This window comes from Heteronotia binoei, chromosome 4 (assembly GCF_032191835.1).
Source record: "Heteronotia binoei isolate CCM8104 ecotype False Entrance Well chromosome 4, APGP_CSIRO_Hbin_v1, whole genome shotgun sequence".
NCBI lineage: Eukaryota > Metazoa > Chordata > Lepidosauria > Squamata > Gekkonidae > Heteronotia > Heteronotia binoei.
The window spans coordinates 41173870-41188390 of NC_083226.1; the positions used below are offsets into that span (position 1 = coordinate 41173870).

The following is a 14521-nucleotide window of genomic DNA, read 5'->3' on the forward strand; positions in this document are numbered from 1 at the left end:
TCAGGAGGAAGAGGAGGCTGACTCTTCAGTAGACTCCTCTGCAAAGGAGGAAGGGGAACTCTCTGATGAAGAGAGAGCCCCGTGGCGCAGAGTGGTAAAGCTGCAGTACTGCAGTCCAAGCTCTCTGCTCATGACCTGAGTTCGATCCCAGCGGAAGCTGGGTTCAAGTAGCTGACTCAAGGTTGACTCAGCCTTCCATCCTTCCGAGGTCGGTAAAATGAGTACCCAGCTTGCTGGGGGGGGGGGAAGTGTAGATGACTGGGGAAGGCAATGGCAAACCACCCCGTAAAAGGTCTCCCAGGAAATCATCGTGATGCAACTTCACCCCAGAGTCGGATGCTACTCCTTCTGTGCAGTCTGGGGTTTTTTCCAGTGGAATATTATTCTAAACTCCTTCCTAAGGTCCTTAGGGAACTGGACTTTGCTGCCTCACCCAGAGAAAAGGCAGAATTGGACCCTGACTTGCCTGCAGGCTTAGGGAAGATGATGCCCAAAGTGGGGGTTTCTCAGACCGGGGTGCCCTTGCCTGCTCCCTTTTTTAGTCTTATCAAGGCGGAGTGGGAACACCCGGCCAAGCCTAAATCTAACCACATCTGTTTTCCAAACTGTATGGGTTGAGTCCAGAGGCTACTAAACGACTGAAATTTGCCTGTAGTGGACGATCCTGTAAATAGTTTATTATCCACATCTGTGCTCCCCATGGATGTGGATGGGCTACCCAAGGATGCCTGCGATAGACGGACAGGGCAGGCACTACGAAAGAACTTTGAGGCTTCGGCCTGGTCCTTTCGAGCGTCTTCAGCGGGATCGCTGTTTGCACGCGCAGTGTATACCTGGGCATCCAATTTGGCCTCAGCAGATAGTGATGCGCCAAAGGAGTTCAAAGATGAGCTCAAGAAGATAGCTTTGGGCACAGCGTTTATTGCAGATGCGACCCTAGACGCGATGCAGTTGTCCGCAAGGGCAGTGGCTTGCAGTGTGGCAGCGCGCAGGAACGTTTGGCTGCGGACTTGGGATGCAGTTGCAGCTGCACAGGCTAGACTGGCAGCTGTACCATTCAAAGGCGTTAGCCTCTTTGGGGACGAACTGGAACGCTTCCTTATTGAGGGGAAGGACAAGAAGAAAGTCTTGCCTTCTAAGAGGAAGGATTTTAAGTCTGAAAAGCCCTTCCAGCCCGTTCGGGACTTCAAAAAATTCTCCCGGCCTTCGGCCTTTAAGCCTTTCCGAGGGAAGTGGCAGTCCCGCAGTCGGGATGCTAAACCCTTTTCTAGCCGAGGCGACAAGGGAAGCAAAAAAAAAAGTGACTCCAAAAAGGGAGGGTCACAATGACTATGCCATAAGGCCGGAGCTACTTCCTATCGGGAGGCGCCTTCAGTTTTTTGCAAACCAATGGAGCGTGACGGTTTCAGACCAATGGGTGATCGACACGGTATCCAAGGGCTATGCATTAGAGCTGGAATTTTTTCCACGTCGGAGGTTTCGTGCAGTCCCGAGGAAGCAAGACCCGACCACGCACCAGCAGATGTTGGGTGCCATCCAGCATCTATTGGACATAAGAGCTATAGAACCCGTACCTACGACTCAGAGGGGTCAAGGGGTGTATTCCATTTTATTTCTGGTGCCAAAGAAGAATGGCGATGTCCAGGCCATTCTAGACTTAAAAATGGGTAAATCGATTTGTGAAGACCAAAAAGTTTCGGATGGAGACGTTGCGTTCCATTCTATTGGCGGTTCAGGAACAAGAATACCTGACGACCATCGATCTGTCCGAGGCGTATTTGCACGGTCCCATTCGACCAAACCACAGACGGTTCCTCAGGTTCACGTACGACGGGAGGCACTTCCAGTACCGGGGCCTTGCCTTTTGGGCTGAAGTCTTCCCCACGAGGTTTCACCAAGATCCTGGTGGCGTTGGTTGTTCATTTACGGATGGGGGCTTGGCTCTTCATCCGTATCTGGACGGCCTCTTGCTCAGGGCCCCTTCCTTCCAGCAGAGCTTGGAGGACACCAATCGGGCTATTCAAATACTGCAGGACCATGGTTTCGTGGTCAACAGGACAAAGAGCAACCTTACTCCGACACAAGAGATAGTGCATCTGGGTGTTCTGATCGATACTCGGAGGCACAGAGTGTTTTTGTCGGAAGCACGACAGGTGAACCTCAGATCCTTGTTGGAGGAGGTTCTGTCTCTGCTTCGGGTCCCTGTGATGACTCTAGCAAAGCTTTTGGGGGTTCTGGTGTCTGGCCAGGATGTACTGTCTTCGGCGCGTTTCCATCTACGGCCCCTACAATGCTTCCTGATCCCTTTTTAGCATGTGATAGCTCGCAAGCTGCACAGGCTAGTGTTCCTTCCACCGGAGCTGCGGACGCAACTCCAGTGGTGGCTGGTACCATCCTGTTTTCCACAAGGAGTGGCTATGAAGGAGCCACAGAGGATAGTGGTAACTACAGACTCCAGCCTCTCGGGCTGGGGGGCGCATTCTCAGGGGATGATGATTCAAGGTCAGTGGTCCCAGATGGAGTCCCAACAGAGCATCAACCTGCTGGAGCTGAGGGCGATTCGTCTGGGGTTGTTACGTTTTCAGACGGCGTTGCAGGAGAGTCACGTGTTGGTGAAAACAGACAACGTGACGGCCAAAGCTTATGTCAACCGTCAAGGCGGGACCAGAGTCAGGAAACTGTGCAGCGAGGTCAACAGCTTACTGGAGTGGGCAGAGAAGTATCTGTTATCCATGAAGGCGGTTCACGTAGCCGGAAAGGACAATGGGCTGGCAGACTGGCTCAGCAGAGAACGGCTGGATCAGACGGAATGGTCACTGGACAAGGCGGTGTTCCAGTCTCTTCAACGCAGATACGGCAGAGTGGCTGTGGACTTGTTTGCAACTGCGGACAATCGTCAAGTGCGGCAGTTTTTTGCCAAACAAAAAGACGATCAGGCGGGGGGCGTAGATGCTCTCAACTGCGACTGGCCGGACGGTCTTCTGTACGCCTTTCCGCCACTACAACTGATTCCCCGGTTGGTTCACAAGATTCTACAGCAGACAGCGGAGTTGATTCTGGTTGCTCCCTTCTGGCCGAGAAGGGGGTGGTTTCAGGACCTCATGCGGCTGTCGACGGAGAAGCCTTGGTGTCTTCCAGTATCCGCATGTTAAGCGTTTTTTGAGGGGGGTGTCCCTGTTGAATCCCCCTACTGCACATAGGTTTCCTACCTGAAAGTTAAACGTGGTGCTGAAGGCGTTGTGTCATGCACCTTTCGAGCCCATGGCTACTTGTAGCCTGAAGGATCTTACCCTTAAGACACTGTTTTGGTTGGGATTACATCTGCCCGCAGGGTATCCGAGTTGCAGGCTCTGTCCGTGGATAAAGACCTTTGTATCTTTCATGAGGACAGGATAGTGTTGAGACCTGATCCGACCTTTATCCCTAAAGTGAATTCAGTTTTTCACCGGTCTCAGGACGTGGTTTTACCCTCATTCTGTCCTAATCCCAAGCACGAGAAAGAGAAAGATTGGCTCGGTTAGTTGTTAAGCGTGCCTTGAGTTTTTATATTAATAGAACCAAGGACTTTAGAAGGTCAGAGTCCTTGTTTGTTTCCTTTAATTCTCCCTCATTGGGAAAATCAGTTACTTCTTCGACTCTGAGCAGATGGTTGGGGCAATGTATTTCTGCAGCATACACTGCGTCAGGGTTGGAGCCCCCAGGAGGAATTATGGCTCACTCTTTACGAGGAGCGGCCACATCTGCAGTGTACAAGTCCTTCTTGTCCCTGGAAGGCATTTGTAGGGCAGCCACCTGGAGTTCCCCTCATTCTTCACCAGGCATTATAAGGTGGATAGGTGGGCCTCTGCTGAAGCGGCTTTTGGCCGCAGGGTGCTACAACAGGTTATACGTTGAATGTAGTGGTTCCCGCCCGGGGTACATATTGCTTTTGTATGTCCCAACAGTTTCGGACCGTCCCACTACCAGGGACCACCGGAGAACGGAAGATTGGAAGCTCTTACCGTGAAGCTTCCTTCTCGGTGGTCCTGGAGTGGGACGGTCCATCCCACCCGGTGTTGTACCTTGCTCTAGGCGAATAGCTGTGGGAGCTGGTTGTGGAAGGTACTGGGGCACTGGTAGCGGAAGTGTCTGTTTGGTTACGGTTACTTCTGCCGTTTGCAGTTCTTAAGATGGCGTTGCATCATTATGGTCTCTGTGTGGTTTATTACCATTCTGCAGAGTTTCTTTTATAGATGTATGCCGATGGGGGAGCATGGCTTTTCTATGGACTGGAGAGTTTCCAACGGAGCGGCCCCTCCCCCAGGCCGGATCAAGCGATCAACGACCCTGTTTCCGGAGGAGGAGCCTACTCCCAACAGTTTCGGACCGTCCCACTCCAGGACCACCGAGAAGGAAGCTTCACGGTAAGAGCTTCCAATCTTCCGTTTTTTGGAGATGCCAGGGATTGAACCTGGGACCTTCTGCTTCCCAAGCAGATGCTCTACCACTGAGCCACCGTCCCTCCCTTTTGAGGGAGTTCTGATTGTCAGTTCATTATCACTTAGCTCTTCTATTCCCCCCTTATCTACTTTGATCCACCTTCCTAACTTGGTGAAAGAACAAGAGCTAAAACAGCTGAAGCTGTGAAAAGCCAGGAAATTAGAAAGTAAGAGAATCTAGCAACAAGGGACAGCTTTGAGCTGTTTAGAATGTGGGGACTTTGTTTAGTGCAATTTGTGGTGATAAGGCTTTTTATTCCATTCCGTTTTTAATTTTTTAAAAAAATTGTTCCAAGGTTGAGACAGGTGTAGACATTTGCTGTTGTTAATTACTCCACTGGAAGGGATGGTGATTTTAAAGCTCTAATTTTAACAATAACTTTTAATAATTAGGTAATGTATATAGTCTTAATAGAGGACTCAGAGCCACTCTATAAGGATCAGAGAGGCTAAAATATTTGTAATGGGGTGATTCAACTTGGTAAGGGATTGGTGCCATATATTAGTGATCTGAGCAACTAATTATAGGACTGATTTTATATCTTATTTTGGAGATTAGTGCTGGAACAATTCTAGGACACGCCAGAGATCAATTTAATACAACCAGTCCCAATATAATTAAGACAAAGGTCTTTGTTACCTAGCTGTGGCTGGATGTAGCACCAGGTATCTGAGAAGCACAAGTATTAATTAGGTAGGACTTGTTTTAGAGTACAACTATTGTACAACTTAAAAGACTCCCCTCCCCACTAAAGAAAATATAATTATTAATTGTAAATGTAATTGTGCCTTTGATTATCTTATGCCCCCCTTAAACTCAATCATAATTTTTGTGTGTGTGTGTGTGTACCTGGAAGTCATGGCAACCTCTGGTGGCCTAGAGGATATTCAGAGAGGCATACTGCCCATCCTCCTGACTGCTGGTACTTCAAGGAGGTCTCTCATCCAAATAACTTCTAGAATAGACCCTACTTAGTTTCCGAGATCTGATGAGATTGGGCTTGCCTAGGCTATCCAGGTCACGGCAACTCAAAACATATTTTTGAAGCTTTACAACCTGTCACAGACCATCTTCTCTTACCAAATGATGTAAATACAGATAGTGTTCAGAATCTCTTAAATGATTCTCTAACTTGGGTGATCTGCAGAATATGACCCAGCAGTCTGGGATATCTACAGATGGGGACTCAGTATTGAGTCTGTTGGCTTCACCAACTTTTCTCATTGCAGACACTCTAAATAAAATTTATGAAAAAATTATCTTTCTGCTCAAATCCCAAATAGTAATCCAATGAAGGACTAAGGGAAAGCTCATAATGTTCTGATCCAGACCATTGCAGATTTGTGTTAGATATATATCACTTTAATTGGAGAAACAAATGATCTGTAATTAGAGAAATAAATGACATAAATGACCTAAATTTACTCCTTGCATTACACTGACTTAAAATATTATATTTTTTCTAGCAACCTTCAGGTTTTTTTAGTTTAATGCTTTTATTTTACTCCCCAAACATTCCATCATTAATTTTGGGAATGGTTTCATTGCCAAGGCGTCTTCACACAGGGCCCTCTCAAAACCACTATAGAAGCCCCTCTCCTCCCAAGATTTCCTTGAATTTCTCTGCAAAGGTACCTAAATTATATAAAAAAGAAATTGGTAGACCATTAATAATCAAGAGGCAGGGTTCTAAAGCTCTGGAGATTATACTGATTGACCTAACAGAACCATCAACTGCACAAGAGGCCAGAAAAGTGCTTGAACTGCAAACTGAGGGGGAACCCCCCCCACAAGTGGCTTCACAATATTGCCCCCGCCTCTTTTTTTTTACATCCAATTATCTGATCCTTATTGCAGGCAACCTCATTGCAAACATTGTGAATTTAAAAGGAACAACACACTGGAAATTCTAAGGCAGAGGTGTCAAACATATGGCCTGGGGCCAAATCAAGCCCCTGGAGGGCTCCTATCAGCCCCCCGAGCAACCGGCTGTCATCTGCTTCCTTCTCCCTATCTCTTGCTTCCTTCTGCATCACAGTTTGCCTTTCAAGGCTTACTCGATTATATAGGAGCTACAGAGCAAACCCTCTGTTTTCTCCATTGGCTGAGGCTCCTCCCTTGGGGAGGAATGAGGAAAGGCAGAGCTTCTTTGCCAGGCTCTCTTAATTGCACAGCAGAGCTACTGAGCCAAGCCTCTTCTTCCTATTAGCTGAGGCTCCTCCCCCTCCTCAGTCCCCTGGGGAAGAAAGAGCCAGAGTTTCCTTTGCCCAGTTCCCTGGATCCCATGGGAGAGATACAAAAAAGCACCTTTAAGACCAACATGTGTTAACATCTTAAGCATGTTTTAATTTTTTTAAAAATATATTTAATTGTATTTATCTGTGTCCTTTATAAAGTTTATATCTCTGCTACCTAATCTTAAATAGGTACACACATGGCCTGGCCTGACAAGGTCTCATTTATGTCAGATCTGGCCCTCATAACAAATGAGTTCGACACCCCTCTAGGGATACTAGGATAGCACTGACACACCAACTCTTCGGAGTGAGTCAATCTGAGAGTTGGTAATTAGCCAATGTGCTATTGTAACCTCTGTCTTTTTTTCCTGAGCACCGAGCTGCTCAGCCATGGTATAAAGGAGGGGAAGGGGCTGAACTGGTATACCCTGTTCCAAAAGTTGGATAACATTGAAAAGATGTTCCTGGCATGTACAACATCAAAACAGGATGCTCAAGGCTTCCCCCTAGTTTGTCTTTTCACAGTATTATCTCACTGTATACCATATGCGCACACACATTGTTCCCAAGGAAATGAATTTCAAGCTACTGATAGCCTATGTGGTCTTTAAGCCTTAACTACAGCCACAGGCAATAAACTTTTAAACTTTTTCTACATGTCTGCTATAATATGCAAAGGCTGGGTTCTACAGGCTTTTTCCATTAGGAGAAACTCCTAGAAAAGAGTGATAGCTATAGTAAGGAACAGAATCGGACAAAATGCAAGCAGAAAAACTGGTGGAAATCTTTCACATGATTTCCAATCCAGCAGGCCTATGTGAGGTTACTATCAGTGCTTCGGTGTGGACAAATTATTGGGGGGGAAAATAGTTTTCAGTTGCTTCCACATAAAACATAATTTGCAGAACTGACATTCCCACTAGGAATAACCACGCTTCAGTGTCTAATGCTAGCCTGAAGTTTCTTTTAATAGTCAAAGGCCTATGCCTGTGTGTAACTTACTATAATAAAACCTTAAGAAACTCAAATGAATATTAGTATTAAAAAAGGACAATTTTTTTTCTGAAAATAGATCTAATTATAAATGGTCTTTGTGCCCCCCAAACAGATTTCCCCTAAAACAAAGCCTAGGAATAACAAGGAAGAGAGCTTGAGAGAGCATCTATACTGTCAATATAGAACAGCTAAGCGCTTTGTAATCATTTCAGCAGTAGTCTTAAAAAGGGATTCTAAACAAATGTTTTAATAGAAAGGAGACAATAATAGTTGTTAGTAGAAGACCGTGAATCCAATGTCTGATGGGTAAGAAACAGTCCAGTCAGTTGAAATAGAAGGGTGAAGAGGTGCCAGGGAGTTTGTTTACTGCACCAGCCTGTCTGTCTTCGCAAAATCTTTCCACTGACTTCCTCCCAATACAAAATAGACAAAAGTGCTGTGGGTAGGAAGAGTAATAACAGTAAACCTAGGTTGGTCTGGGGGGCAGGACGTCTAGGCTCAGAGTCTTAGTGGTGTCAAGCATCCCCTTTCAATAATACACACGCAATTCACATCAGGCTGTAGATGCTATATCATCCATGACTACTGTGCAATTATCTTGTTACAAAAAAAGAGGCAGGTTTCATAATAATTGGACACTGGCTCAGTCGTAGTTGGGACTAGGATGCCATTTTGCGAATCATATAGTTCAAGATGCCTCCGTTCCGGAAATAAGTGAGTTCCACGTCAGTGTCGAACCTCATGACTGCCTGGAAGGTCTTCCCTGTATCTAGCTGTTGAGAGGAGATTAACAAAGAAATTAAAATTGTTGGCAAACTCAGTGGTCTCTGTCCAAAAAAAGGCGAGGGGTGCATGACATTTGCAATTCAAGCATCAAAGGATTTGAGTGATGACGACAATCTTAAGAGGGACTTCAGATGAATTAAAGAACTCTGCAAAGCAGCCACATGTGCCACATAAATGGATTAAAAATGGCTTGCAAAGAAGGACTGAGGTTTGAGGATCAAAAGTTAGTCTCTGGAGATTATAACACTACTAGTGTGGTGCTTTGATGCTTGGCATATAATTTTGAACACGGGTTCCCAACCTTTTTTGAGTCTTTTGAATTCTGACACAGTATAGTGGGCACAACAAAGAAATGGCTACTGCAGGAGGCGGTGCCAGTCACAGAATGATTGCCACAGTACATATCCTTGCTGCCAAAGCAACATTAAAAAAAAACCCTGCACCGTCAATCAAATCTCCAGTAGTCAATCAGAATACTTGCTGGACACAAGCCTTATCTGGCCCCACCCACTTCCCAATGGCGCCCACAGGCACCACGTTTGGGGACCCCTGATTTTGAATGTGATTGGCTAAAGTGGTTTATTTTCTGTTAGAAGTCTGCATCCCAAGATTGTTCAAGCGCTCTTCAAGTTGCTTTTCACAATGAGGAGTAACCATAAAACTACATGTAAAATAACTGCAATTCTTAGCATCTATACACTGCTTGCCTTAGGTGATCGAAGCACCTATATTATCATACTAATTCTTGCAACCAGTATGTGAATTAGATTAGAAGTATTACAATCAATGCAATTGTGTGGGGAGGTGGGGGGAAAGGAGCTAATAGATCATGTTTTGTTGCCGATCAACCAGCAAATTCTTCAGAAAAAGTACTAAATCCCCAACAAACTACTTGTAGGTTAATTAATATGTAGTGTAGTTTTATAACACATTTATGTAAGGACAGATTCTGCTTTTATTTCAGAGAAGAGAAATAGCTGGCAAACAAAAGTAGTGGGCAGGACACACCGGGGAAGCATGGCTCTGCATAGGAATTCTGTTCCTTGGTCAATAGACCTTACATTGACTGCCTTAAATAGCTTGTGGTATGTACTACAAGGGGAAGCTTGGTGAGAACTGCCATGGAAACCTCTTATAATCCCATGTTTAGTTGGCATCTGAGCCAAAACATTCAGGGCTTACCACCCACCCTGCAGACTAATGACAAACCTACTGAGAAAAAGCTTCCATAAATGAATTCCATAGAAACAGGACAAATGCAATAAACAGTTTCCCCTTGAAGTGTGCCATCTGAGTAGCAGAACTACAGGATGCTGCTCTGTCCTTGAAGTCTATGGAGGAAGCTGTAGGGGCCTTTAGTTTCCATCCCAAAGAGCACAATCAATTAGATGGTGCTTTGAATTGTCTAGAATCAGTCACTTTGGAGAATTCAATGGTGATACTTATTTATGGGGTATCTTTTTAGGTTGCCTACACAGCTCTTCTAGAATGTCTACTTACTTTGATTTGTACATTCATTCTGGGCACCAGCTCTTCAGGAATGATGATTGTGTAATGTTCCCGACCTGTCAGCCCTAGACTCTCAGCATTCTCGCCTGGCAAATACTGCAGTGGAATCACTCCCATTCCTACCAGATTACTGCGGTGAATGCGCTCGTAGCTCTCTGCAAGGACTGCCTTGATGCCCTGAGAAACAGAATGTAGATGTATTTCATAGAAGATCTGTTCATGGCTCCCAAGTCTCCTGCTGTTCCTTATTCTTGAGCATTTTAAAATGGCTTCTGGTTTGTTTCCTTCCTTTAGTATTATTGTCACTTTCTAAAGTCAACAGAATGATGGCTGCTGATATATAATCTTGCCTCTGTAGAAATTATGTGGGAAGAGGATCCAATGTGGAAACTTTGCAGGAGTATAGAAGCAACACTTATGCTTGCCCTTCCCACTCTGGAGCCAAGCGCACTGCTGAGGAGAATAACCATGGTGCCTCTCATGTAGTATCTGCACTTTGTATGGAACATGAGCCACAAGGGAACACGGTGCAAAAGCTACAACCACTTCATGTAGTTGTTCCAAATTTATATCAGAATGATGACTATATGATTAAAGGTTGAAAGACTTAACTCCAACATAAAGACAAAAGTTAAAATTCAATTAATTTCATAAAGTTGAATGCAAGACTGCAAAATTTCAGTTTGTATTCAGTTTAATATCAGTTGCTAATCTTGCAAGGAAATGCAAGTTTCATATCAGCCTCTGCTTGGATTATTTTATATAAATATGTATAACTATAAAATGTAAATAATACAGCTTGTCCATAGCTTATCCTCATTTAGCAATAAATGTTTTCAGTAATGTCAGTTCCTATATTAGTGAATTCAAAGGAATCAAGATTGCCATTTTTTAAATGCTAAATTTAAAATGTGCTAAATTTTGATTGTATACAGGGGCCTGTTAACATCATTTTCATTACTCCCTAAAATCTCCCATCTGGGAAGGTTTCACTCACCAGCAGAAAAGGCCCCTTTGCAGCCCAGTCCCGGGAGCTTCCGGACCCATATTCCTTACCAGCCAGCACAATGAGAGAGTGGCCTGCTTGCTGGTACCTTTCTGAAGCATCAAACACATCAAGCTAGAAAACAAGATGACTCCAGTTAGCAAAAACAAGGAAAACGTGACAGGTAATAAGTTGTAAGGCTTCATGTGGTAAGTCACACTTTACATATACAGAAGCTTCCAGCTCTTATCTGACATGACAACATCTCAACATCACAATCAACAGATAGGAAGCATATTGTAGCATGCCTAGAAACATCAGAGAAGCTTCCACATTCCACCAGATTCTAGTACATTCAGTGAACAAACTTTGTTCTGTTCTTGATAAACTAGAGTGGATTCTGGGAGAGGGGGAAGAAGTTGCCACCTTATCAATCAAGATCACAAACCAACATTTCCCGAGCCAACTAACTGCGTACAGTTTTCAGAGTTCAATGTTTTTTGCCAAGTGTTAATATTATGTACTTTCACAGCTGGAAAATACATATGATGCTCTATTAAGTTACAATTGTGAGTGTGCACATTGGGAGGATTATAGGTAGTTTATGGTCCTGGTATACTCCCAAATATATGAAAAGATCTGATGTCAATCAATTTATGTTTGAGCAGCTTCATAATTCTGCCCGAGTGGCAACTTTTATGCTTCTGAGGTAAAATGAATCATTCTTACCAGTGCAAGCCTACTGCAATAGGGAGAATACTCACAGTTTCTTCTGAAGGGAAATGTATGGTTTGGGGTGCTTGCTTGCTGAGAAATTTGTTCAGTAAGCGTATGTTTGCGAAAGTTCCTCTTGCCATAACAGCATCATTGCCCCGGCGTGAACCATATGAGTTGAACTCTCTAGGGGTTAATCTATGAAGACAAAAGTTTTTAAGAATTCTTAAATTGAAATAAGGGGAACTGGAGCCAGTGTAGTGTTGGACTAGGACCTGGGAGACCCTGGTTCTAACCCCTCTCCACCATGAAGCTCACTGGGTGGACTGTGGGCGAGACAATCTCTTTCAGCCTGAACTATCTCACAGGAATGTCACGGTGATAAATTAGGGCTTGGGGGCCCCATGGCTGTTACCTTGAGCTCTTTGAAGGAAGGGCAGGATAAAAATGCACAGCCAGACTTAAATGACCTGGGTGTCTTCTTCATTTGTTTTACTTGTCTTTTATAACACTAGTTCTTCTTAATGGACTCTAAATGTCATATAGATTGGTTTTGTGCCTCTAGAGAACTTCTGTTTGGAAACTTCTAAAGAAAGCTTTGGGGACCCAAAATGGCTTGATGAGGTTCTCCTCTTCTCCATTTTATCCTCACAACAACCATGTGAGGTAGGTTAGGCTGAATGTGTATGAGCCTGGCCCAAGGTAACCCAGCAAGCTTCCATGGCAGAGGAGAGATTCAAACCAGATCTTAGTCTGACAACCTAATCTTTACACGCAACTAAGGCAAACATGATTATTGCTGAGAACAAAGGAATAAGCTAAATGAGAGGAAAGAACAAGAAGGAAAACAAAACTTAAGAAGAAGAAGAGGTTGGATTGATACCCCACTCTTCACTTGGAGTCTTACAATCTCCTTCCTTTTTTCTCCCCACAAAAGACACCCTGTGCGGTAGGTGGGGCTGAGAGAGTTCTCAGAGGACTGCTCTTGAGATAACAGCTCTAACAGAGTAACTGACCCAAGGTCACTCCAGCAGTTACATGTGGAGAAATGGGGAATCAAACCCAGTTCTTCCCAGATAAGAGTCCACACGCTTAATCACTACACCAAACTGGCTCTACCCTTCCCCAAACATTGCCAGTGACTCTTGACTTACCCTCTGCTGGTTAAGTAACGGGCAGCTGGACTGTTCCTTGCTATATTCCCAGCTGGAGATATGTGATCGGTGGTCACAGAATCTCCAAGATTTAGTAGGACGTAGGCATCAACTATGGATTTAGGAGTCTGAAGCTCCAAAGTCTAAAATTATAACAAAACAACAGCACCACACAAATTCAAGTATCAGAACTTTGTAAAAGAGCAAATGTACAAATGCAACAAAGGGCAGACATCTGAAAAGACAATCTTGCAAAATCTAACATGGTATGATGACTTTATATGTTCTGACATCCATCACAGGCAGGCTTGCACAGAAATCAGACAGAAGCAGGTAGAGATTTTAACCCCCATCTGAACCATAAGGGGGCAGACAAAGCAGCCATCAGAAACAAAGAGCCAAATGCTTGCAACGTCCTCTCTCAGCCACCACAAACATAATACAAGCGGCACAGTGCCATCCAGAGCAGAGCTACACCATCTTAATTCCACTGACTTCAGTGGATTTAGAAGGGCTCAAAAGATGATTCGGACTGCAGGAGCATGCTCTAGACTCACATGCTTCTTCCTCCCCTACACCATGCACTTGCCCTCCTCCCTTTCCTTTGAACATTAACTATGGTGCAACAGTACCTCAGTACTGGCACTAACATGGCTTTGTTTCCTCCCCATCTCACCCTTTTATTTGTATAATTACATAAGTGCATATCCAGGACTGCAAAAATATTTCACAACATTTAAAGTACTGCTCAGAGAAACATGTTATGTATTTACAGCTCTTCTAACCTATCTTTATTCCAAAAAAGTGACCCCAAGCAGCTTGCAATATCATTTAAAAACAGCAAGGATCATATCAAAAAACCCCATTACAAGCAAAAATCATTTGTGTTCAGAGTACTTCTGGATCCTCTCAGCTTTAAAAAAAAAAATCAGGATGCCTGCAAGACATACAGGCAATTTAACAGTGGGGGTCAGGAGAAAGAGTGTCCAGAAACAAAAACATCAGAGAGAAGAAAAAGTTACTTACCAGGTTTTCAAAAAATGGAGGCGATTTAATATATGTGGATTTTGGATTCCATGCATACAGTGTGTCTGATGGGACCTCTAACGCATTCCATGCTTTATTTACTGTCTGAAAGGAAATAAATGAGAACAGTGACATTTATGTAACAATTTAAATCTATCCATGCCAGAGTTATTGACAAAACATGGACATTTCTCATCCAGTCTTGCAGGTGGGGAACACGGCTTTCTGATCACAGCCAAGTATAACCAACCTCCTGGTTCGTATTAGTTCATGGTTCGCCCATGAACCAAATTGCAAAATGTGGTTTGTGCCCATTCCTAGAGATGACCAAGGGTGGACCTGATAGAGGCTTTTAAATTTATGCATGGGGAGCAGAGAGAGGACATAGATAACTTTTTCTTCCTGTCTCAAAATACTAGAACTCAAGGGCATCCAATGAAGCTGATGGGCAGCAACTTAAGGACAGACATAAGGAAATACTTCTTTTCTCAATGAGTGCTTAAAATGCGGAATTCACTGCCTTGTGGTGACATCATACTTATTACAGTGCTATCCTATTGTTATTACCATCGTTTAAGGTGGGCCTACAACTGGTTATTGATATGCTGTGCCTTGTCTGTCGGTGGTGCATTTTA

At 44.2% G+C, this 14521-nt stretch overlaps 1 protein-coding gene across 2 annotated transcripts in view; it reads right to left on the bottom strand.

Moving 5' to 3' along the window:
• Positions 1 to 7937: 7937 nt before the first annotated feature.
• Positions 7938 to 14521, bottom strand: part of ACO1 (aconitase 1) — a 41493-nt gene continuing 34909 nt past the window's right edge. For both annotated transcript variants that reach the window (XM_060237176.1, XM_060237177.1), the window contains 6 exons: positions 13887 to 13991; positions 12861 to 13003; positions 11757 to 11904; positions 11005 to 11127; positions 9999 to 10184; positions 7938 to 8485 (listed from right to left, as the gene is read on the bottom strand). In XM_060237176.1, coding sequence (XP_060093159.1) covers positions 8372 to 8485; positions 9999 to 10184; positions 11005 to 11127; positions 11757 to 11904; positions 12861 to 13003; positions 13887 to 13991 — 819 coding nt within the window. In that variant the 3' untranslated portion in view covers positions 7938 to 8371. The remainder of the gene's footprint in view (positions 8486 to 9998; positions 10185 to 11004; positions 11128 to 11756; positions 11905 to 12860; positions 13004 to 13886; positions 13992 to 14521) is intronic.